This window comes from Pogoniulus pusillus, chromosome Z (assembly GCF_015220805.1).
Source record: "Pogoniulus pusillus isolate bPogPus1 chromosome Z, bPogPus1.pri, whole genome shotgun sequence".
Taxonomy (NCBI): Eukaryota; Metazoa; Chordata; class Aves; order Piciformes; family Lybiidae; genus Pogoniulus; species Pogoniulus pusillus.
This window is the reverse complement of record NC_087309.1, coordinates 14,394,889-14,418,038: the sequence shown is the minus strand read 5'-3', so window position 1 is coordinate 14,418,038 and position 23,150 is coordinate 14,394,889. Positions and strand designations below refer to the sequence as shown.

General features: G+C 46.3%; 1 protein-coding gene across 2 annotated transcripts in view; it reads left to right on the top strand.

The window, feature by feature from the left end:
- The window catches only part of DNAI1 (dynein axonemal intermediate chain 1), a 248,859-nt gene that overhangs the window by 163,674 nt on the left and 62,035 nt on the right, over positions 1–23,150 (top strand). Inside the window, exons 15-18 of one of the 2 annotated variants that reach the window (XM_064140660.1) lie at positions 4,407–4,494; positions 10,984–11,063; positions 17,607–17,755; positions 19,134–19,233. In XM_064140660.1, coding sequence (XP_063996730.1) covers positions 4,407–4,494; positions 10,984–11,063; positions 17,607–17,755; positions 19,134–19,233 — 417 coding nt within the window. The remainder of the gene's footprint in view (positions 1–4,406; positions 4,495–10,983; positions 11,064–17,606; positions 17,756–19,133; positions 19,234–23,150) is intronic. The other variant, XM_064140659.1, reaches the window with a different exon arrangement.

Here is a 23,150-nt window from a genome sequence, read left to right as displayed (position 1 = left end):
AGAATGACCTCCCTGCTCCTGCTGACCACACCATTCCTGATGCAGGCCAGGATGCCACTGGCTCTCTTGGCCACCTGGGCACACTGCTGGCTCATGTTCAGGCGGGTATCAATCAGCACCCCCAGATCCCTCTCTGTCTGGCTGCTCTCCAGCCACTCCCACTCCAGCCTATATCTCTGCATGGGGTTGTTGTGGCCAAAGTGCAGCACCCTGCACTTGGAGCTATTGAACCCCATCCCATTGGACTCTGCCCATCTGTCCAGGTGGTCAAGGTCCCGCTGCAGAGCCCTTCTGCCCTCCAGCCCAGCCACATCTGCCCCCAGCTTGGTGTCATCTGCAAACTTGCTGATGACTGACTCCATGCCCTCATCCAGATCATCTATGAAGATGTTAAAGAGGATGGGACCCAGCACTGATCCCTATCACACCTTGCCATACCCTGTCACACCCCGGTCTGCACCCTTGGTGCACAGAGATCTGGTTGCTGCACTCCCTGAGGACTTGTGAAAAGTGCCCATGCCTCTTCACCCTGTCCCATGAGAGCTACCAGCTCCTCGCAGATCTTTCCACCTCCCTGGTGTTTTCCTATTGTGGCAAAACCTCAGGAATCTCACTGTATCCCAAGATCTGTCTTCCTGCTGCTGGGCAAGCTAATTGTGAAGCAGCTGCTCTTGGTAACTGGTTGAGCTCCAAAGCTGCTCTTCAGAGCAGGCTCCTATTACCATCACACATGGATTGGACTTGATAAATACTCTCCAGAGAGCAGGCAGACCTGGGAGGCTGATCAGAGGCAAGTACCTGCTCAGCATGTCCTGACTCCCAGCAGACCACTAGTGCTGTTTGAATGGGCAGTAAGTGGCAGGTGGAATACACTTTGCTCCTGGATGCTTTGGGCACTGCTCTTTACAATTCTTCCATGCATAATCCAGCATCTGTGACCTCTTTCTCAGCATCACCCACTGAATTTGACTTGATGTAACCCACAGGCTGCAAGAGAAGTCACTAATGGGAGGCAGGACTCTGCATGCTGCAGGAGTCTGTTCTGCTTCTTGCTGCTCTCTTGGAGAACAGGTACTGCCACCAGTAGGCCAGGGTGTGCAGCATTGTAAGGTATGAGAGCAAAGTACATTCTTCTATGGGGTTTGACTTTTCTTCAACTTTCTGTCAATTTGCAGCCCCAAAATACAGTAAAAATGTCTTACAGAATGCTGTGAAGGGGGTTGGACTCAATGATCTCCTTGGGTCCCTTCCAACCCGTAATATCCTGTGATCGTGTGAATGCTGTACCCTCTGAACTACAGTGCTGAACTCAAAAGGTCTTCTCCCACCTTCCCTAACATGCTATTCCTTGGGATTGACTTTGCCAGACAGAATCTCTTTTCTGAGCCCTGCTTAGGCTTAGAGAAGCTCTAGCTAAAGACTGATTCACTGAGCTATGAAGTTATGTTTTGTTCTCATTGTGCTCCAGTGGGAAATCTGCAGATGCATGAAAACATGCAGCCCTCAGCCCACATTGCCCACTGTGATGATTTGGGTGTCACCCCCCCCACACACACACACACTTTGGAAAATCACCCAGACTAGACTCAGTGGCTCTGGAAATTGAATGAAGGTAATTAATTACAGCTTAGCACAATATGCAAGCAGATATTTACAATATAGACAGTTGTAGACAGAAGGTAAAAGGTAATACAGACACAAAACAGCCCTCCCAGAAACCTGAGTCCCCAGGAGGGGCTCTCAACCACCCTTCCACCTTCTCCCACCCCTCTAGCTTACTCAAGACTTTGCCTTATGCTCAAGGTAGCTTGGAGGGTTAGCCAGGGTGGGTAGGAAGCAGATGGATTAGTCACACAGACAGCAGGTTAGGTTAGAGAGAGAAGTTCGGCCCCGACGAGGCAGAGAGCAACTCTGTTATCTATGTTTGTGTTCTTCTTCTTACACATCTCAGCAAGCCTATGAGTGAAGCAGACATCACCACTGTTTCCTTTTCACAGCCTATGAACTAATTCTTCTCACCAAAACATTCTAGTCAGCTTCAAACTAGCACACCCACTAATTTAATCTTTAATTCTTTTTATAAGCCCAGGATATCTTGTCTTCACAACCAACTCCATTTGGCAGTAGTATTTTCATTCCCAAAGCTAGTCTAAGAATGGATCTTTACCCTCTTGGTGTTTCCTCATACCCACCCACATTGTGTGTATTTTCATCTGTCTTCTGTCTCCTGCCTCAACTGTAAACTCTTGGGGACACAACCTTTTTGCCCAATATTCAACAGAACAGTTGTTCTGGAGCCTGCAGTGACAGCTTTTTAGATCTCTGCTGTTAACAGCAACACTGGGCAATTTTCCTGTAGGGGAGCTCCTTGCTAGATATTGTATTTGTAACTCAGAGCCCATGAGATTTTGAGTATTGGTAACTGAGCCTGCTCTGAAAGTAGTAGGAAGGTCACAGAGGGAGTGATTTACCATTGGAATGGGCTGCCCAGGGAGGCAGAGGAATTGCCACTCCTGGAGATGTGCAAGAAAAGCCTGGTTGAGGCACTTAGTGCCATAGTTGATTGGACAGGGCTGGGTGCTAAGTTGGACTGGATGATCTTGGAGTTCTCTCCCAACCTGGTCTATTCTATGATTCGATGATTCTATCCATTAGTGTGGGATTTAGTTAGCTCCATGATAATTTGCAATATCGATCTTAAATCACGCAGGGTGATTTCACTTAATGCAAATGTCAACCTTTACTCAAAAACTTTGGTCCTGAAAGTCAAAACTTTCCAGGTCAGCTGCATATGCCTGGGTGAGGTACTAGTGGCTCTCAGCTCCAGTGCACCAGTGGTGATCAATGGTGCCAAGTCCAGCTGGAGATCTGTAACTAGTGGAGTGCCCCAGGGATCAGTGCCGGGTCCAGTCCTGTTCAACATCTTCGTCAATGACATTGATGAGAGGGACAGACTGACAGAGTCTGCTCAACAAGTTTGCTGATAGTACCAAGCTGGGAGGCTTGGCTGGCACACCTGAAGGCTGTGTGGCCATTCAGCCAGGCTGGGACAGACTGGAGAGCTGAGCAAAGAGAAACCTAATGATGTTCAACAAGGCTAAGTGCAGAGTCCTGCACATGGGAGGGAATAACAAACTACACCAGTACAGGCTGAGAGGTGATCTGCTGGAGAGCAGCCCTGTGGAGAAGGACCTGGTAGTCCTGATGGACAAGAAGCTGTCCGTGGGACAGCAACTGCCCTTATGTTGCAGAAATCTGTTTAGCTTGCCACAGGAAACATGGTCAAGGCCCCACAGATCAGTGTGTTCAAGGCGATGCCACATGGACTCCAGACGATTCAATGTGAATTATGCCAGAGACCTTTATTGATCATTTCTGCTCTCAGTATATCCCCTCAGGGCATAAAGCACACGCCTACACATTAGCATAAGTAGTCAAGGACAACCCACTCCATCAGCATAAACCACACCTTGTTTTCCTCATTAACAAGGTGTCCGTTATCTATCCCTTCTGAGATAAGGTAGCCAGCAGCTGGTGGGAAACAAAGTCAGCATCCACCTGTTATTATCCTTCTTCACTTTACATTCCCACACCCTTATGGCCAAGAAGGCCAAAGGGATCCTGGGGGGCATTAAGAGGAATGGAGCCAGCAGATTGAGGGAGGTTTTCCTCCTCCTCCTCCTCCTCCTGCTCCTCCTCCTCCTCCTTCTCCTCCTCTACTCTGCCCTGGTAAGACCACACCTGGATACTGTATTCAGTTTGGGGCTTTCCAGTTCAAGAGTGACAGGGATATACTTGAAAGAGTCCAACAGAGGGCTACAAAGATGATTAAGTGTCTAGAGCATGTGCCCTATGAGGAGAGGCTAAGGGACCTGTGGCATTTTCTTTCTGGTGAAGAGAAGACTTAGAGAGGATCTAATCAATGTTTATAAATATCTGAGGATTGGGGAGCAAGAGGGAGGGGACAAACTCTTCTCAGCTGTGCTCTGTGATAGAACAAGGGTCAACATAAGGAAGAACTTCTTTACTGTAATGGTCATGGTGCACTAGAACAGGCTGCCCAGAGAGGCTGTGGAGTCTTCTTCTCTGGAGACTTTCAAGACCCACCTGGATGCTTTCCTGTGTGACCTGTGCTAGATTCTATGGTCCTGCTCTGGCAGGGGGGGTTGGGCTCGGTGATGTGTGAACCTCCCTGACATCCTGTGATGCTGTGAAAGCTTCAGTTTCCTGTAGGTTTTATGCAAAATGTCATGTTAGCAAGCTGCCAACTGCAAGCACGATAGATTAAGCAACTTTGGGACAGCTTTTAACAATTCCTCCATTAAATTAGCTGTTTCAAAGTCCTGAATGTTTCCATATTGCTGCTGTGAAGTGTGTTATTCCTGTGGAATCTCCTCTGCTTGCAGAATGAGCTGGTTCATACAGATGTCATCAAGCTGTCAGCAGAGGGAACAACGACGCAGGGGCCAGAAGGACTGCAGCTGCAAATGCCTGGTAGGAGCCCAAGTCCTTGCCATGCTGTTTAATTACTTGCACAAAGCCTCTAATCAGTCACTCTAGGGAATTAAATAGAAAGTGGGGTGCTGAGATGGAAAGAAGGTTACACCTCCTTTCTTTCATCACGTAGTACAGCAAAGTCTGTCTGGAGCAATGGCCACTAATTGACTCAGGTTTTACTTATATCTTGCTCCCACTTGCAGAAAAAAAAGGTGAATATTCATTTAAAAAATGTTGATTTTACTGGAATATGCCAATGTGGACAAGGCACAGGCATTACTGCTTATATCACAACCACATCTACAAGGAGCAGAAGGTTTGTAGTTGTAGGAGGATCCCCTTGGACAGGAACAGAGGATCCAGTATGCAGGATAGATTCTTCCCCTTACGGCAGTATGGTGCCACCCTGGAGCCTGGGTTAAGGATATCACTAGGAAATCTCCTAGCTCATTTTGGTCCTCAGCCAACTAGCCATTACTGATCTTCCCTGTAGACGAAGATAAAGCTGCAACTTGTAGTCCCAGAGTGATCAAAAGAGGCTTCAGGGCCTTGGGAAGGCTGGTAAGGGAATCTAGAGAACAAGTTATTTTTTCCCTCTCTCTCTCCAGTTAAGGGCAGTGACATTGGAAGGAGCAGGAGAATTGGAATCATAGAATCATAGAATCAGCCAGGTTGGAAGAGACCTCCAAGATCATCCAGTCCAACCTAGCACCCAGCCCTAGCCAGTCAATTAGACCATGGCACTAAGGGCCTCATCCAGGCTTTTCTTGAACACCTCCAGGGAAGGTGACTCCACCACCTCCTTGGGCAGCCCATTCCAATGCCAATCACTCTCTCTGGCAACAACTTCTTCCTAACATCCAGCCTAGATTTTCCCTGGCACAACTTGAGACTGTGTCCCCTTGTTCTGTTGCTGCTTGTCTGGGAGAAGAGGCCAACCCCCACCTGGCTACAGCCTCCCTTCAGGTAGTTGTAGACAGCAATGAGGTGACCCCTGAGCCTCCTCTTCTCCAGGCTAAACAGGCCCAGCTCCCTCAGCCTCTCCTCAGAGGGTTTGTGTTCCAGGCCCCTCACCAGCTTTGTTGCCCTTCTCTGGACATGCTCCAGCACCTCAACATCTCTCTAGAATTGAGGGACCCAGAACTGGACACAGCACTCAAGGTGTGGCCTGACCAGTGTTGAGCACAGGTGTATAGGGTTAACACTCCTGGGGGAGTAACCCTGAACCTGACCCTAGGGGTCTTGGCCCCTCCCCAGGGGTGGGCCACACTCCAGGTAATGGGTAGCCCACTCCCCCCACTTCCTGTGCTATAAAAGACAGAGGAGTTTCCTGTCTCATTCTCTTTTTTCCTGCGTTCACTCTTCACACACACACTGATACTGCATACCAGCACACCACGTGGCAGCCACGAGGCAGAGACACCATCACATTACTCGGGTTGTATCCATCCCTTGTTGTATTTTGCTGCTTTCCCTTCCTTATCCTTTGTAAACTTCCCTACCTCCAATACCTTTTTCTAAGTTATTGTTAAACTTTTCCTTTTTTACTTCCAAATCGAGTGAGATTGATTTATTTGGATGTCCCTACCTTTCTCTCTCTCCCTGTCTTTTGGGGAAAGGAGGGGTAAGAGGGGAGGGCACTCTATAAATTCTATAAATTGTCATTGGGTCTATTAAATTTATTAGAGTCTCTGGGAACCTGCATTTGAACCAAAGACAACAGGGGAAGAATAACCTCCCTTGTCCTACTGGCCACACTGTTCCTGATGCAGGCCAGGATGCCATTGGCTCTCTTGGCCACCTGGGCACACTGCTGGCTGATGTTCAGCCTACTGTCTACCAGTACCCCCAGGACCCTTTTTTCCTGGCTGCTCTCCAGTCACTCAGTCCCCAGCCTATAGCACTGCTTGAGGTTGTTGTGGCCAAAGTGCAGAACCCTGCACTTGGCCTTGTTCATTCTCATCCTATCGGTCTCTTCCCACCCATCCAGCCTGTCCAGGTCCCTCTGCAGGGCTCTCCTACCTTCCAACAGATCCACACCTGCTCCTAGCTTGGTGTCATCTGCAAACTTACTGATGCTGGACTCAATCCCCTTGTCCAGATCATCAATAAAGATGTGGAACAGGACTGGGCCCAGCACTGATCCTTGGGGCACACCGCAAGTGACAGCTGCCACCTGGATGTGGCACCATTCACCACCACTCTCTGGGCTCGGCATTGTGCTCACAGGGTCTTGTCCTGCTGGGAGACTTCATTCACCTCAGCATCTGCTGGAGCCGCACAGCAAGCTGTAGGCAATGCAGGAGTGGTGCGTTCATGGAGTGCATCAATGATTCCTTTTTAAGATAGGGAATAGGCAGCCCTAATCAATGGGATTGAATATTGGATCAGATGGTTGTCCATGAAGGGAAACTCATCAGGGATATCAAGACTGGAGGCATCCTGGGCTGCAGCAAACACATGCTGGTGGAGTTCACAAGTCAGACAAGGACCCTGAATTTTAGCAAAGCTGACTTCAAGCTTTTCAGAAGTTAGTCATCAGTATCCCATGGGAAATGATCTTCAGGGATAAGAGAGCAGAACAGATCTGGCAGATTTTTTAAGGACATTTTCGGTGAAGCACAAGAGCTCTCAGTCCCCAGATGTGAGAAATCAAGCAAGGAAGGGAAGAGACCAGCATGGTGAAGCTAAAGGTAAGAAGGAACTGCATAGGCAGTTCAAACAGGGACAGGTAAATGGAGAACAGGCATGCTGCCTAGTTGTATAGAGATGAGGTCAGGAAGGCCAGGGTGCAGCTGGAGCTGAACTTGGCAAGGGGTGTGAAAAAAAAGAAGTGCTTCTACAGGTATGACAACCAGAAAATGAAAGTCGAAGAAAATGAACCTCACAATGAGCAAGAATGGTGAGCTAGTAACAACAGACAAGGAGAAGGCTGAGGGTCTCAAAAACATTTCTGCCTTAGTCTTCACTGTCAACTTCTCTCCTCACACCTCCCAGGCTGAAGGAGCACAAGTCAGGGACCACATGGATGAAGTCTCATTCAATGTAAGTGGAGACAAAGATCATGACCACCTGGGGGAACCTGAGCCAGTCTCTGGGACCTGATGAGATGCACCCCTGAGTCCTGAGGGATTGGCTGGTGTAGTTACCAGGCCACTCTCCACAAAGTTTGAAAAGTTCTGGCAGTCAGGTGAAGTCCCTGGTGACTGGGAAAAGGGACACATTACACCCATTTTTAAGAGGTGTAAAAAAGAGGACCCTGGGAACTACTAACCTCTCAGCCTCACCTCTGTGTCTGAGAAGATCATGGAACAGATCCTCCTAGATGCTCTGAGAAGGCACATGGAAGACAGAGTTGATTCATGACAGCCACCATGACTTTACTGAGGGCAATTCCCGCCTGACTAATACAGCAGTGACAGTGTCAGTGGACAAGGGAAGACCACAGGATATCACAGTATCACCAAGGTTGGAAGAGACCTCACAGATCATCAAGTCCAACCCTTTACCACAGAGCTCAAGGCTAGACCATGGCACCAAGTGCCACGTCCAATCCTGCCTTGAACAGCCCCAGGGACGGCGACTCCACCACCTCCCCGGGCAGCCCATTCCAGTGCCCAATGACTCTCTCACTGAAGAACTTTCTCCTCACCTCCAGCCTAAATCTCCCCTGGCACAGCTTGAGGCTGTGTCCTCTTGTTCTGGTGCTGGCCACCTGAGAGAAGAGAGCAACCTCCTCCTGGCCACAACCACCCCTCAGATGATATAGTTGTAGACTATATCATCTATCTGGACTTCTGCAAAGCATTTCATGGTCAAAAGAAGTGTGGCCAGCAGGTTGAGAGGTAACTCTGCTACTCTACTAAATTCTGGTGAGACTTCACCTGGAGGGCTGTAGCTCTGGGGCCCTCAACACAGAGAGGACATGGAGCTGATAAAGGAAGTCCAGAGGAGGACCACAAAGACAATGACATGGCTGGAACACCTCTCCTAAGAAGACGGTTGTGCTAGTTTGAAGCTAGCTAGAATGTTTTGGTGAGAAGAACTAGATTACAGGCTGTGAAAGAGAAACAGTGGTGATGTCTACTTCCCTCATAGGCTTGCTGAGAGGTATAAGAGCAAGAATCCAAACATAGATAAGGGAGTCACTCTCTGCCTGGGCTCTGAGCTGCATTTCTCTCTAATCTCACCTACCGTCTCTCTGATTAATCCACTTTGCTTCCTAACCCCCTCGGCCAACCTTCCATTCTTCCTTGGGGCACAAGGCAACGTCTGGGGTAAGGTAGAAAGGTGGGAGAAGGTGGAAAGGTGGTTGAGAGCCCCTCCTGGGGACTCAGGTTTCTGGGAGGGGAGTTGTGTTTCTGTATTACCTTTTACCTTGTGTATTTCTGTCTATAACTGTATATACTGTAAATATCTGCTTGTATATTGTGCTAGCTGTAAATATAAGCTTCAGTCAATTTCCAGAGCCAACTGAGTCTAGTCTGGGTGATTTCCAAAGTGTGGAGGGGTGGGTAGCACCCAAACCACTACATCTTTTCTGTTGGGTTGTTCACCCTGGAGAAGAGAAAGCTCTGGGATGACTCTGTAAAGCAGCCTTCCAGTATCTGAAAGGGGCCCATGAGAGAGCTGGGGAGGGGCTGCTCGAAAGGACCTGTAGCACTAGGAGGAAAAGTGCTGGTTTTAAACTAGAGTGGGTAGATTTAGATTGGACATTAGGAATAAATTCTTTACTGTAAAGTTGGTGGAACAGGGGAATAAGTTGCCCAAGAAGGTGGTGGAAACATTCAAGGTCAGGCTTGCTGGGGTTCTGAGCAACCTGATCTAGCTGGGGATGTCCCTGCTTGCTGCAGGAGGGGTTGGACTACAAGACCTTTGAAGGTGCCTTCTGACCCAGTGCACTTGATTACCTGTCTTTTCAAAACTAAGTCAGTTTTGTTCCATGTGTGGGCCATGGATCTGGACTGGCCAAATCAAGATGAAAAACAACCTTTGCCCTGTCTGGGGTACACAACACATCCAGCCAGTGGTGGGATGTATTGTATGGGAGTTTGGCTCTCTTAAACCACAGTATCTATTCTGAGCTACCGTGTTATATTCCCTCCACAGAGAGTGGGAACAGTGCAGTCCTTCTAGGCTGAATCCTCTCATCCTGAATCCTCTCATCCTGACAGTCCTGTGTTTGAGATAAAATGGGATGAGTCAACTCTGGAGGTCCAGGACTACACAGGGAGCCTTGAGCAATCCCTCAGTGATCCTACTGCACCTGCTTTTGGCTGTGATGCTGTGATGCCTAGATTTGGAGAAGGCATGTGCTCTGCACTTATAAATTACTGTGTTTTTATTCTACTAACTGCTAAAAATTCGTTTTTGAGAAGGTTTACATAGGTTGCAAGACAGCAACTAAAGCAGCATACTGCATAACTCCCAGTGGCTTTAGGATTAACTGTTGGTATTACTGGGAGATGGATTTTCAAAGACTTCTCTTGAATATTTAACAATCTGCTTTAAAGTTAAAAATGCAGACAGTATTGCAGGGTTGAAATGACCTTAACAATTCCTTTGAGGACTACATTCTGTTAACATTTAAGACTTAACATTTAAGACAGCTGCCTTTGCATCAAGCTCTCTGAAGCAGTTCTCAGTCTGCTTCTGAGCCTTGTCTGCTTGTTGCTGTTTCTTGTGTGATGATTGCTATGGGCATCCCTACTGATCAACAGCCCCAAGTTACCTTGGCACTCAGCAGACATCCCATCTGCTCCTCGTGGATCCTGATGAAATTTGCCATGATGTGAACTGGTTTTCTTGAACGCTGTCACATCTGCCTCAGAAGCAAAAGCTACAAAATCTCAAGAAGTCACATCCTGTTGTGGTTAAAAACTGGTTTAGACATGATTCACAATGTTGCTCAATTCAGGGCTTTTGAAGATAAGAGGATTCTTCTGATCCTGGCAGAAGATTTCTTCCCAAATCACATCCTTTGCTATTGGCTTTACTGGAGTAAGCCTGCTAAATGGCTTCTGTCGTAAGGATGGCAAGGGCACAGGGAGGTGTGATGTGCTGTTTCCTCTCTGGACCCTTTTATGCATTTCTGTTTGGGAATGCTAAACAAGCAGAAAAATGGGAACACTAAACAAACAGAAAAGCTTTGTTCTTCCCCAATAGGAGGCAGGCCTGATCCTCCTGACTCTTACATTTGCAACACACATTTTAAATTCTTAGCAACATAAATCTTGGGCCAATCTGTTCTTCCAGTTCCCTTACAGGTCTTTCAGTTCCTGTTTTCTGTTTTCTATGCTAGCTTTTCAAACTGGAGGTCTTTTGGACAGGTACAGATTAGAAAGTGTTTGCAGAAGGTGTGGCTCTAATTACTTCTGTGAGCTTCTGGCTAACGAACCACTTCTGAAAGCATTGGCAGTGTGCAGGGAATGTGTTCTGGCCAGATGAACAAATTCTCTGTCTGACAGACCTTTATTCTGTTAACAGGCTGTGGGACATCATTCGATTTTCACAAAAAGATAGACTATTTGTTTCTTGTTGGTACTGAAGAGGGAAAGATCTATAAGGTAAGAATGGTTTCTTTGTCCCTTGTTTTACATCGTCTGAGCCATGCTTGTCCTTCATGTTCGTCATCCTAACTGTGTGTTGAGGCAGCAACAAAGTAGAATTTCAGAGCCCGGTCCTGCCCTTGGATCCCTGTGGTTAGCCTGAGATCAGCACAGAGATTGAGAGGGTTGGAGGGAGCTCTCTGCACAGACCCAATTAAGACTTTATTTTGCAGAAACGTTTTTCATGCAAACTGCATCCCAGAGTGCTTTGTGGGTAGGGTAGCAGCTATGCAAGTGAGGTGCTAACTATGATCAGAGCAAAAGTTAAAAGGCATCTTAACTTTGTCCACGTGGCTATGGAGAAATGAGGGAGAAAATGTCATCTTTTTCTTTTTAGACCTGTTATCCCATGAGCAATGAGACTAACGAAGCCTTGCTGCCTATGGATTAGTGCACTGCAGCCTTCATTTCCACAGTTACAGCCCAGATTCTCCTCTTGGTCCTTTCTTCTTGCCCTCCTATCTCTAATTCCTCACTATTTGCTCTGGTCCATCTGCCATCTAATCACCACCATGCCATGCCCAGCTCGGTGATCTCACCTCCATGCTGTAACCTTTTATTTCTGCAGCCAGTGATGGCCATCTCCTTCCCTTCTGCAGCCTGACACCTTAGTGCCCAGCACCAGCTGGAACCTGTTGGGCAGCCAGCTCCAGTCATGTGGTGAAGGCAGCAGCCAAGCCTTATCTGCCCTTCTTAGAGTGGGAGCACACTAAGAGTGAGACCTAGAAGTTTTTACCTGGTGGCCATCCATTTTTATAGAATGTGTATGACCTTAATATTGCCAAGTCCTATGTGCAGCCAGCTGCATGCTGTCTGAGATTACCAGTGTGATCAAAATCTGCTGGCAAGGGGAGGCAAGCAGAGAACAGGACACAGTCATTGTGCTTTATTAACAAAACAAGCTAAAATAGGAAACTTTGACCTCTACTGTATTTAGCCTTGACAGTCAAGCCAGTAGCTGCTTATTTATTTAAATTCTATTTGCACAGCATTGTTCTGAGCTGGCTGTGGGGCTTTGTTAATGTGGTAGCCACAGGCCTTCAGTGTGTGGTGTGGACTATCAGCAAGACCATAACATACACATCCCTAAAGGATGATGTGAGTTCCTTCCCAATGTCCTGCCAGCAAAAGAGAACCAGAACAGAGAAAAAGGAAACCAAAGGAAACTGTATTCTGAAATAAATATCAACCATTTAGGCAAAATGGACTTAATAATAGAATCAACCAGGTTGGAAGAGACCTCCAAGATCAGCCAGTCCAACCTAGCACCCAGCCCTAGCCAGTCAACTAGACCATGGCACTAAGTGCCTCATCCAGGCTTTTCTTGAACACCTCCAGAGACAATGACTCCACCACCTCCCTGGGCAGCCCATTCCAATGCCAATCACTCTCTCTGGCAACAACTTCCTCCTAACATCCAGCCTATACTTCCCCCAGCACAACTTGAGACTGTGTCCCCTTGTTCTGTTGCTGGTTGTCTGGGAGAAGAGACCAACCCCCACTTGGCTACAGCCTCCCTTCAGGTATTTGTAGACAGCAATGAGGTCAGACCTGAGCCTCCTCTTCTGCAAGCTAAACAACCCCAGCTCCCTCAGACTCTCCTCACAACTTAACAAACATGTGGTCCTTCCAGAGGGATGATGCTGACTGAAATCTCTTCCTCTGTCAGGCAGTATCTAGGGAGGGTTTCTGAGTAGTGCTCACTTGCCTTTGACTAGACAGATACAGAAGAGAGTTGTGGAAAATGTGTGTGTTGGGGGTTGGGCTGATGCACGATGGGCAGTGAGGTAGGTGATTCTGTTGGCATACAAGGCACCTGTTCAGCTGTGGGCAGATGTTCTAAGCTGGTACACTGAGTATTGGGTAAGAAACCACATATTTCAACTTCATCTGTGCTTAGATGAGTGACAGATGTCAGTGAATATGGGAGTGGATGTCAGTGTTAGGTGAGGGCCATCAGCAACCCTTCAAGAGGAAGATTCAGGTTGCTGAGCAACCCTTCAGGAGGAAGGTTCAGGCTGCTGTCCTGTCTGAGGTATGTAGCAAAGGAAATTCTTCACAGAGGAGTACTGAATAGGAATAGAATTTGGCAGAATTTACATCGACATATCTGTAGAACTGCCTTGGCTGATCTTCAGTAAAACTAGAACTAAGGTGAGATTTTGGCATAAGAAGTGATTCCAGGCCATGAAGCAACACACAGACTTGGACCATTCCTTGGGTGAACAAAGCAGAGATACTGTTACAGAGGGTTTTCTCTCTTCTTGATGCTGAGTCTGACTTCAGGGTCACCGGTAAGGAGCAAAACATTCCTGTGTTAGCAAAACATTCCTGTGTTGATGTGCCTGAGTGAAAAAGTAGGACTACTCTTATATTATGCAACACTACCCCATAAACCCCAGGTGTTCCCATGGGCAGGAAGAGGCTGTCTGCCATCAGTTTGCATGGGTTACCATAGGAAAAAGAGAGTCATTGCATGCTCTGTGAGCCAGGGATCAGATGTAGGCTGCTCTCCACATGGGATGGATTTTAAGTTATTTATGAAATAAATTGGAAAGTGGATTTGAGTGAAGCTTTTTTTTTTTTTTTAAAGACCAGACATGCCCACAAACAGCATGATAATATGTTAATTCTTTAGCTGCAGAACAATTATGGTGAATTTATAGAAATTACTTAGTTAATAGCGCTTCTGAAGCCAAGAAATCATTATCTTAATTACACACAGACCTATCTATTGCCCTTTTTCATAGAGGACAAACTGTTTCTGCATGAGTATGATTCTGTAATGCAAAACTGCCTCTTTGCATATCTTATTTTCTGTTTAGGAATTGTTCAGCTTTGTTGTCAAAAAAATGCCTTCTCTGAGATTCAGACTGAAATGCTGAGGCTTCAACTCTTTGGTTAGAAGCAGGGCTTCAACAGAGCATATTCAAGTAAGAGAGGCCTTTTTTTTTTAATATCCTAGGCAGTTTGATTGAGAGGGTAACAAATGAATATAATAAAACTCACTGCAAGACTGTAGAGAAGGAAAAAAAGATTCCATTTTTAAGCAAAACTTATTCCGTTCATGCTTATTCTCTCATACTGTGTGGTCAGGGCAGGATTTCCTGTGGTCATACAGAAGACAAAAGATAATGAATTCTTATTGTATCTTCTGGGGTTTCCTTAAGTGATGATGACAAACTGGTCTCTAGAGGCTCCAGCTTCCAGTGACCCTTCAGCAATGGAGAGATCATTTGCTTCAGTGTCTAGTCATGCTTTGTCTTAAGCAAAGTTCTTTTCCTTGTCTAGATATTTTATGGCCTGAGTTCTGTTCCTGATCTTCTTATCACCTTATCTTTGGGACATTCATTTGTCCTGTCCAGTTACCTCTTTTTTTATGCCATTTCCGGTTGTTTCTCCTGATACATTCACATGCCCTGGTTTGCATTTGTAAGCCTTTCCGCAGACCTTAGCATTTCTGTTACAGATCTCTACAAGAAGGCACTGAGCAAAACCCGTAGAGACCCTCTGGTGATGTCAGTAACACCAGGTCACAGTGCAGGACTGTTTGTGTCAGTGCTTCCTGAATGACAGCTGAGTGTCCTGATCTACCTGGGGGTGCCAGTGTTGGGCAGTACTTTCTGTTGCCAGAAGCACCTCCTCTGTAAAAGATTACTTTTTAGGTCAGTCTCAGTGTTTCTCTTAGGGAACAAAAGAAATCACCTCTATCATATGGATGCAAGTGAGCCTCCATTCCCCAGTGATGTGGAGGAGTTTTGTGTCAGGCTAAGGTCTAGAACAAAGTATCCTAACCTAGGGTAGGGTGTCCCTGCCCATGGCAGGGGGGTTGGAACTAGATGACCCTTGGGGTCCCTTCCAACCCTGACTGATTCTGTGATTCTGTGAAAGTGAAGCACTGTTAATGAAGATTATTCATAAGTTTTGTGTCCTTGGAGTTCTTCTTTCCTCTCAGTATTGCCCCACTCTATTTTGTAGCCCTGTCACCATCCATCTTCATACTCTTTTCCTGTACTGTCACAGACACATCCTTGCCCTCCTGTGCCATCATAAAAATGCCATTTCCTATTCACACATATCTACCACTGTCTGAATACAGGAAAAGTGCTCTCAGCAAATTGGAGCAGTGCTCTAGAAGATCAGACAGGCTGCACAAATACCTGCTCCCTGAATCTGCTCATCTTTTCTTAAAGCTGCCTTGTCAGGAGTTAGGTGTCAAAATTTCCAGGGTTTTTGTTTTCATTCTGACATGTGTCTAATAACTGTAGGGTTTTGTAAGTGAATAGCAGGGGAAGACTTTGCCAGCAGTTCTGGTTAGCTCAGAGACTCACTTATTCATTAATGTCATACTTCCTTCTGAGTTTTCCTTAAGTTTATGATGTTTCTTCAGAATGTGTCTTGGGAAGAACATGGCCCTGTCTTGCACATCAGAGACAATATCAAAGTCTGGGGTGAACAGTGTGGGGATGATCCTCCTGTACTAGCGCTAGGAGAGCTGCACTGATCAAGGGCTCAACCCCAACAAGGCTTTGAAAACAGTGTAACAGTCATGTTGAATGTGGGTAAATCTGGTTAGGATCTCATTCCTCAAAACTGGAGTACTGGGGACCTTCAATCCACAAAATTGAAAGAGCAGGTGGATAAAGTGGCTTCTATCTTGTGGTGATTGCTCATGACCCGTTTTGACTATTCCCAGTAAAGTGACTTTCAAAACAGCCAAGTACCAATTTTCCTGGTGACTGAACATTAATAATTATGAAGCAAAGTTATGAAACATGCCATTAAAGGAGATTTCAGTCCCATAATTACACACAAGGACAGTAATTCAGAGACAGAGTGTGCACCAAACCGTTAGCAAGATGCACACATTGCCAGTAAGTCTTGGGGGGTAGATGAAGGGGATACAGTCTCAAGTTGTGCTGGTGGAATTATAGGCTGGATGTTAGGAGGAAGTTCTTCACAGAGAGAGTGATTTGCCATTGGAATGGGCTGCCCAGGGAGGTGATGGAGTCACCATCCCTGGAGGTGTTCAAGCAAAGCCTGGATGAGGCACTTAGTGCCATGGTCTAGTTGACTGGCTGGGCCTGGGTGCTAGGTTGGATTGGCTGATCTTGGAGATCTCTTCCAACCTGGTTGATTCTATGATTGTGATTCTATGATTCTTGTTTCCATTTTCTACCACAGAAACCTCCCAGAGGTGCAGGAGCTGTGGCTGTGTGAATAATTTAGCCCCTTCCACCCACTACCTGCACCTCCATCTCCCCCTCTCCTTTCCTGCCCCATTTTATATCTTCTTCACCAGTGCACAAGGAGTGCAGAAGAAGACAGGTCTTATGATAAGTTAGAGCTTTGGTTTGAAAGAATTAAAGTCATGCAACACTTCAGCAATCCTGCTGCTCAGGCAGGTGATGTATTTCTGAATTCATTAGGGTGTAATGAAAGGTGCTGCAAAGTTTGTGCAGTGACAGTACTGAGGCAGACTGACACAAAATTCTGAAACTAACCACAGCCTGCCTGTGGGAACAACTTGTGTGTGAGAACACGAGCAAGAGGACCTTATCTGTAGGACAAAGTCCTCAATCCCCTTGGAGGGGAGGAGTTTTGGAAAGGAAAATCTCATTTTTCTGTGTACACAGAACTGACAGGATCTGGAGTGAGTTCCATACTCTGCTTGTGCAGAAAGTGGATTATATTTTCTCCCTCCCTTCATGAACTCAATCACAAAGGAACTTTTCCAGGTCTCCCAAATATTTTCCAGCTCTTTCACATACTCTGCATTTTGCCATTTGGTGATATTTGCAGCTGTGAAGATGCTGGCCTGACACTAGCATGCATGTGCAGGGTTGTCCCAGTTTAGAGGCTGCCATCGGGTAGGACATAGAGTGACTCACCTGCCCATCAAGGTCATGCCCGAGTGCTGGCCCACCTCATGTGATGCTCACACCCCTCCTAAAGGTCACAAGTAGCACAAGATAAGGAGTTGCAAAGCTGTGTGATGGAGCAGGCTTTCAGAGCAGGCTGATGCAGGGTCATGGCAAGGAAAGACACCTCAGGCTTGTTCCCAAAGTCCTTAGAGCCAAAGGATCTGATAGCTTATTCCTGTGCTGAGAGCACAGCACTGTTACTAGAGTACACTCCTCAGCAACACAACAGGCTGAGAGCCTTTTACAGAGGCACATCAGGAGCCCTGGGCTGGCAGGAAGGTGAGGCAACTCTTTAGTGCAGAATGGGCTCTGTGGCCTGGCTCTGGCTGTAAATGGAACCAGACAACTTCAATTCTTGCTTCTGTGTAATGCAGAAGAGAGATCAGTAGTGCATGCCAGTGGTCTAGCATGTGCTATATTATTTAGTTCCTGGCACTCCTGGGTACCAGCCATCTCTTCCCAGCCAGTCCAGAAGAGCCTGAGAGGCCATACAAATATTCAGAGCCATCTTTCTGCAGGAATATTAGCTCCAAAAGAAGATCTAGCTCTGATTACTAACTAGTTCTTTCCACCACAGTGTTCCAAAAGCTATTCAAGCCAGTTTCTGGATGTGTTTGAAGCCCATCACATGGCTGTGGACTCAGTCAGCTGGAATCCCTACCATTTGAAAGTCTTCATCTCCTGCAGCTCTGACTGGACAGTCAAGATCTGGGATCACACCATCAAGTAGGTCCTGCTAGATGGTGGCATGGGTGGGGAGGTCTCACCTGACATGCCAGCAATATGTGTCCATTCTGCTCATACCTCAGTCTCACCTTCCCCCTTAGTTGCTGGTATGGCTAGTTGCAATCTTAACTCTGTTTTTGGGGCTGGTGACTGAGATTTATATGACCCCCAGGTATGAGATGTAAGATTTAGCATCGACTGCCCCAGGAACTTGCCAAACAATGCAACTCAGCACAGAGCCTGCCTGCTTTGCTTTGGACATGGCTTTCTTCAAATAGGACCTACTGTGACAGGGTTATTCATCTGGAGCCATATTATAGAGAAATGTCAGCTGCTGTCTTAAGAGACAGAGAGGGATAAAAAAAGAAACCTAAACATTTAAAACCACATAACAAAGTTCAGGGTTAGTGGTTGAGAAACATCTGTTTTCAATCAGGAATTGATTTTGTTGTAAATCAGTCAGAATTAAATATGTGCTGTTGCCAATACTGCTCTAATAGTCAATGTTGTTGTCAGAAGTCCAGAGAGGGAAAACTATTTTTTCCACTATGACTCCTGTGGTGGTTTGGGTGTTCCCCATCCCCCCATACACTTTATAAATCACCCAGACTAGACTCAGCCAGGCTCTGGAAATATGAATGAAGCTTATATTTACAGCTAGCACAATATACAAGCAGATATATACAGTATATACAGTTATAGACAGAAATATACAAGGTAAAAGGTAATACAGAAACACAACTCCCCTCCCAGAAACCTGAGTCCTCAGGAGGGGCTCCCAACCACCCCTGCACCTTCCCCCTGCCCCTCTCAACCTTACCCCAGTCCCAAGGAAGAATGGAGGTTCAGCCAAGAGGTTAGGAAGCAAAGTGGGTTAAGCCAAAATGGAGGGTGAGGTTAGAGAGTAAGCTGCAGCTCAGCCAGCAGCCCAAGTGAGAGTGGTTATCTATGGTTCTATTTCTTGCTCCTATACATCTCAGCAAGCCTATGAGTGAAGTAGACATCACCACTGTTTTCCTTTCACAGCCTGTAATCTAGTTCTTCTCACCAAAACATTCTAGCCTGCTTCAAACTAGCACAACTATTAAACTAAGAAACTCCACCTTGCTGTAAGTGTTGTGGGAAAGTTCTCAAAATGCTTTCAGAGAGAAACATGCTACCTTTACTCTTCACAGCTGGTCCAATCCTGACCCAGCTGGGTTGGTACTTTGCTTTGCCTTGCTGCTGGCTGTTATCTGACAGAAATAACCCACCTCCCACTTCTGTAGCTGGCCTTGAACAGCACAGGCTTCAGCAGCAAAGTGATCATAGCTCAATGCTTCCCTTCCAGAGTGGCATGTGTTTAACTGAGATCTTCTCTTTGGATCTTATTTTACAGGACTCCAATGTTTGTTTATGACCTGAATTCTGCTGTGGGGGATGTTGCCTGGTCTCCTTACTCCTCCACAGTCTTTGCTGCAGTCACCATTGATGGCAAGGTGAGAGCCTGGAAGCAGCACTGCTCTAATTCAAGCTGAGAGAAAGTCAAGGGAGATTACAGTTGAGCATGGGGACAGGTCATCTCAATTTGGCCAGGCGTGTCAGGGAGTGGTAGATTCCCCACCAGCAGAAATTCACCACAGTGATGGGCTGAGCTGGCTGCGGCTTGCCCGAGATGCTTGCCTCAGGATGGCAGGCTCATGTTGTAGCTCAGGGCCCTAAAACTATTAATTTACTTTTGCTCAATCTGATTAGGGAGGACACAGAAGTCATAAAGCAACAGAGATGAGAAAACGCAGGCAGCAGCATTTCTTCCTCCTCAAGTCTACCACACCTCTACAACCGTTAAGGCTACAAATCTCTCTCAGCTGTAGCCCAATCATGCAAACAGTTGATGTTACATCATAAATCAGAGGGCTTTTAGCAGATGCTGAGGATCAGCTGCACATCTCACAGCCTTGACAAAAGCTTTAGGAATTCATGTGGGCCCTCTCCACTAAGCACAGGTGCTTCATGGGGGCCTTTAGCAAGCCAAACATCCCTGCAGCCCTAGTTGGAGGTACTCAGAGGACAGAGAGGAGAGCACCTCTGAGGGTGAATTGCTCAGTGCTTCTTGTACTGCTCCTGGTGCATTAGTGTTGGTGTGGCAAATCCACGTGAGTCCCTGCTTGCTCATGTGTTGACTACATCAGTGCAGCTATGCAGCTCACACATTTCAGGGCAAAACCACTAAACTCTCTCATGAAACCAGCATCCCTGGGGATGTAGAGATGATATGCCTAGTGTGAGCTGACATCAGGGCATTGGTTCTGAACTTCCAAGACACCAAGAAGATGCAAAATAAAGTGGTTATATACTTGTATTGATGTTAAAAAATCAGTTACAGTAATATGCCCAGGGTCAGCCAATAGAACTTTGGTCCAATTAAATAAATGTTTTCCCACTGTGCGAGGCTCTCTCCAAGAGTAATGGTTTGGTAACAAAGTACTTAGACCAGTCTTAATATTGAGATGATGGCAGTTATGTTTTTGCCCCTAGCCATCCATCCTAGTAGCTCAGATGTTTAATTTGGGCTTGGTAAATATCTGACATCATAAGCTGTATGTTTTACTGGTATAGATTGTGAACTCTGTGCTATTTGTCCAAATTACTCTAGTCTTAGATGGCTCTTATACATCTCTATCTATACATCTCTATCACTGAATTGATGTCTTGGCAACTTTACCATACAGTAAGCTTTATATTATAACAAAACAATTCATTTCAGTGATACACTGGCATGGGCTGTGAATTTGTCTTTCCAAAGCTCCATAACAGACAATTCTTCACTGGGGCACCTGGTCTCCCTGGGAAGCTCACAATACCACAGCTGCAGAAAGCAATGCTGATAATTTTCCCTTGCAGGCAGTTAGGTTTGGGCCTTTACTCCCATGTACCAAATGAAGAGGCTCTGTAAATGAAATAGATGGATTCAGAGCTGCACATCCTCTGACTTGTTTTCCACAAGTGAACTTGCATGCACCCTCAAACTTGGCAAGAGTCTTGCTGACATTTACAGCTTCGACTGAGTGCAGGGGTGAGCAGTACAGAGAACTTTGGGTAGCCTTGTTTTGTCCTAGTGCCTAACTGTTGGGAAGAGGATGGAGATGCATTCAGGCAGTGATACACTCTGGGCAGCATGAGCACGTGGAGGCTAAACACTAGGTCTACTTGAATTTCTTACTCATGTGGCTTACTTCTAGGGAGCCTTTGTGCTACTTGCTTGGGCCAGGCTCTTTGTCAGAGGTTTACCTGCTGCAAAGAAGCATCTATAGACATGGCAAGAGTTTATGCAGTGGTGTCTTTCCATCTCACCCTTAGCTTGTTCTAGCTGCTATTGTAGTGGCTGTACTATAGCTGCCGTCACATTAGCTGCAGCATCAATGGACCTGGATTATGTATGAGACTGTGGATAAGAGAGAAGACTGTTTGACCCAGCAGCACTGCATCCAAGCTGTCTCACCTTGGATCTAATTCAGTAGTACTAATAAGATCCTAATATAGTGGAATCTAATTCTGCTTTATGAATTTAATCAGGAACTCTGAGAAGAGTGGCCACCAACCATGAGCTGTCCAGAACTGGGCTGTATAACAAGATAATCACAGAATCACAGAATCATAGAATCAACCAGGTTGGAACAGACCTCCAAGATCAGCCAGTCCAACCTAGCACCCAGCCCTAGCCAGTCAACTAGACCATGGCACTAAGTGCCTCATCCAGGCTTTTCTTCAACACCTCCAGAGATGGTGACTCCACCACCTCCCTGGGCAGCCCACTCCAAAGGCAAATCACTCTCTCTGTGAAGAGCTTTCTCCTAAGAGAGGTCCAGGCAAGAGCTGCTTTCCCTTTGCAGTAGGCTGTCCAGGACTTGGTGCTGTCTGGGCCTCTGTCTAACCACACCAGTTGCATCAGGATGTGTCTGACACATGGTTTAGGTTCTATTTTGAACAGAACTCTGTAGATCTGCTGTGGAAGTGGCATGAATAGTTGCTTACAGCCTTTTCATTTCCAGACATATTCCACTTTGTAGCAGAGCACACTTTTGGGGAATAACTCAGTGCCTTGTGGAGGGCAGTCTTTGTTAATGATGGGGACACACACACACACAGACTGTACATTAAAAAGATACTAACAGAAAACTATAGGATCTTCAGCCCAGAACGTAAAGCATTAAAAGTCTCCTCTAGGTTTGCACCTGCAGATAATTATACCTGCAAAACTTGAAGGGTGCCTGGAAGTGGTTGTAAAATCATCCCTGAAGTCTTTATGGGATACCTGGAATATTTAAACCATATTTCCTTATTCAACTGATGCTATCTGTCCAAAATGTGTATATCAGCCCCCCAGCTCATAAGACTGACTTAGAAATAGAGGCATTTTAGTATCTTAAACTTCCCATGGATCCAGGAGATGAAGATTTAAGAATCATAGAATCAACCACGTTGGAAGAGACCTCCAAGATCATCCAGTCCAAACCATTACCCAGCTCTATCCAGTCAACTAGACCATGGCACTAAGTGCCTCATCCAGGCTTTTCCTGAACACCTCCAGGGATGGTGCCTCCACCACCTGCCTGGGCAGCCCATTCCAATGCCAATCACTCTCTCTGACAACAACTTCCTCCTAACATCCAGCCTAGACTTCCCCTGGCACAACTTGAGACTGTGTCCTCTTGTTCTATTGCTGGTTGACTGGGAGAAGAGGCCACCCCCTACCTGGCTGCAATGTCCCTTCAGGTAGTTGTAGACAGCAATGAGGTCACCCCTGAAAAGAAAAGCTGTAAAGATCAGGGGCATTATGATAAAATGTGTCCCCTGGCACCTGGACATCTGCTCTGGACAGCATTTCTTCTTCACAAATACCCTGAGTGTGCATGTTCTGCTGCTGGTGGAATGGATACTAACTGCTCCTGCAGCTCTTTATCATGTTCTGGGTGATTTCCTTAGTCTCCTGCTCTGCATGATGGCCATTTTATTTCAGGGTGACATAAATGATTTGCAATGGAATTTGGAATAAAATAATGTGATGACTGAGATGTTCATATCCATGCCAACACCACCTGGGAAAGTGCCTCCCAATTCTATATCTAGGTGCCTAAAAAAGTGGCCTGATTTTAAAAGGTCTGGACAGACAGGTGCTTTTATAGAAACTAGTCTCTGCTGGGTGCACTCAGAGTGGTTGCTATAGAGCATTCGGCTTTGATTTCAGTGTCCTAAGACCACTGCAGTTTTGCTCTGTGATTGCATTTCGGATGACACCTACATTCCTTGAAGATTCCACAGTGGTTCCTAAAGTAGACAGGTGGAGAGATCTATTATTTCCAAACATGAGTCCTGCAGCTCAAATGGCTGACAGCAGCTCTGTGGTCCCTTCAGG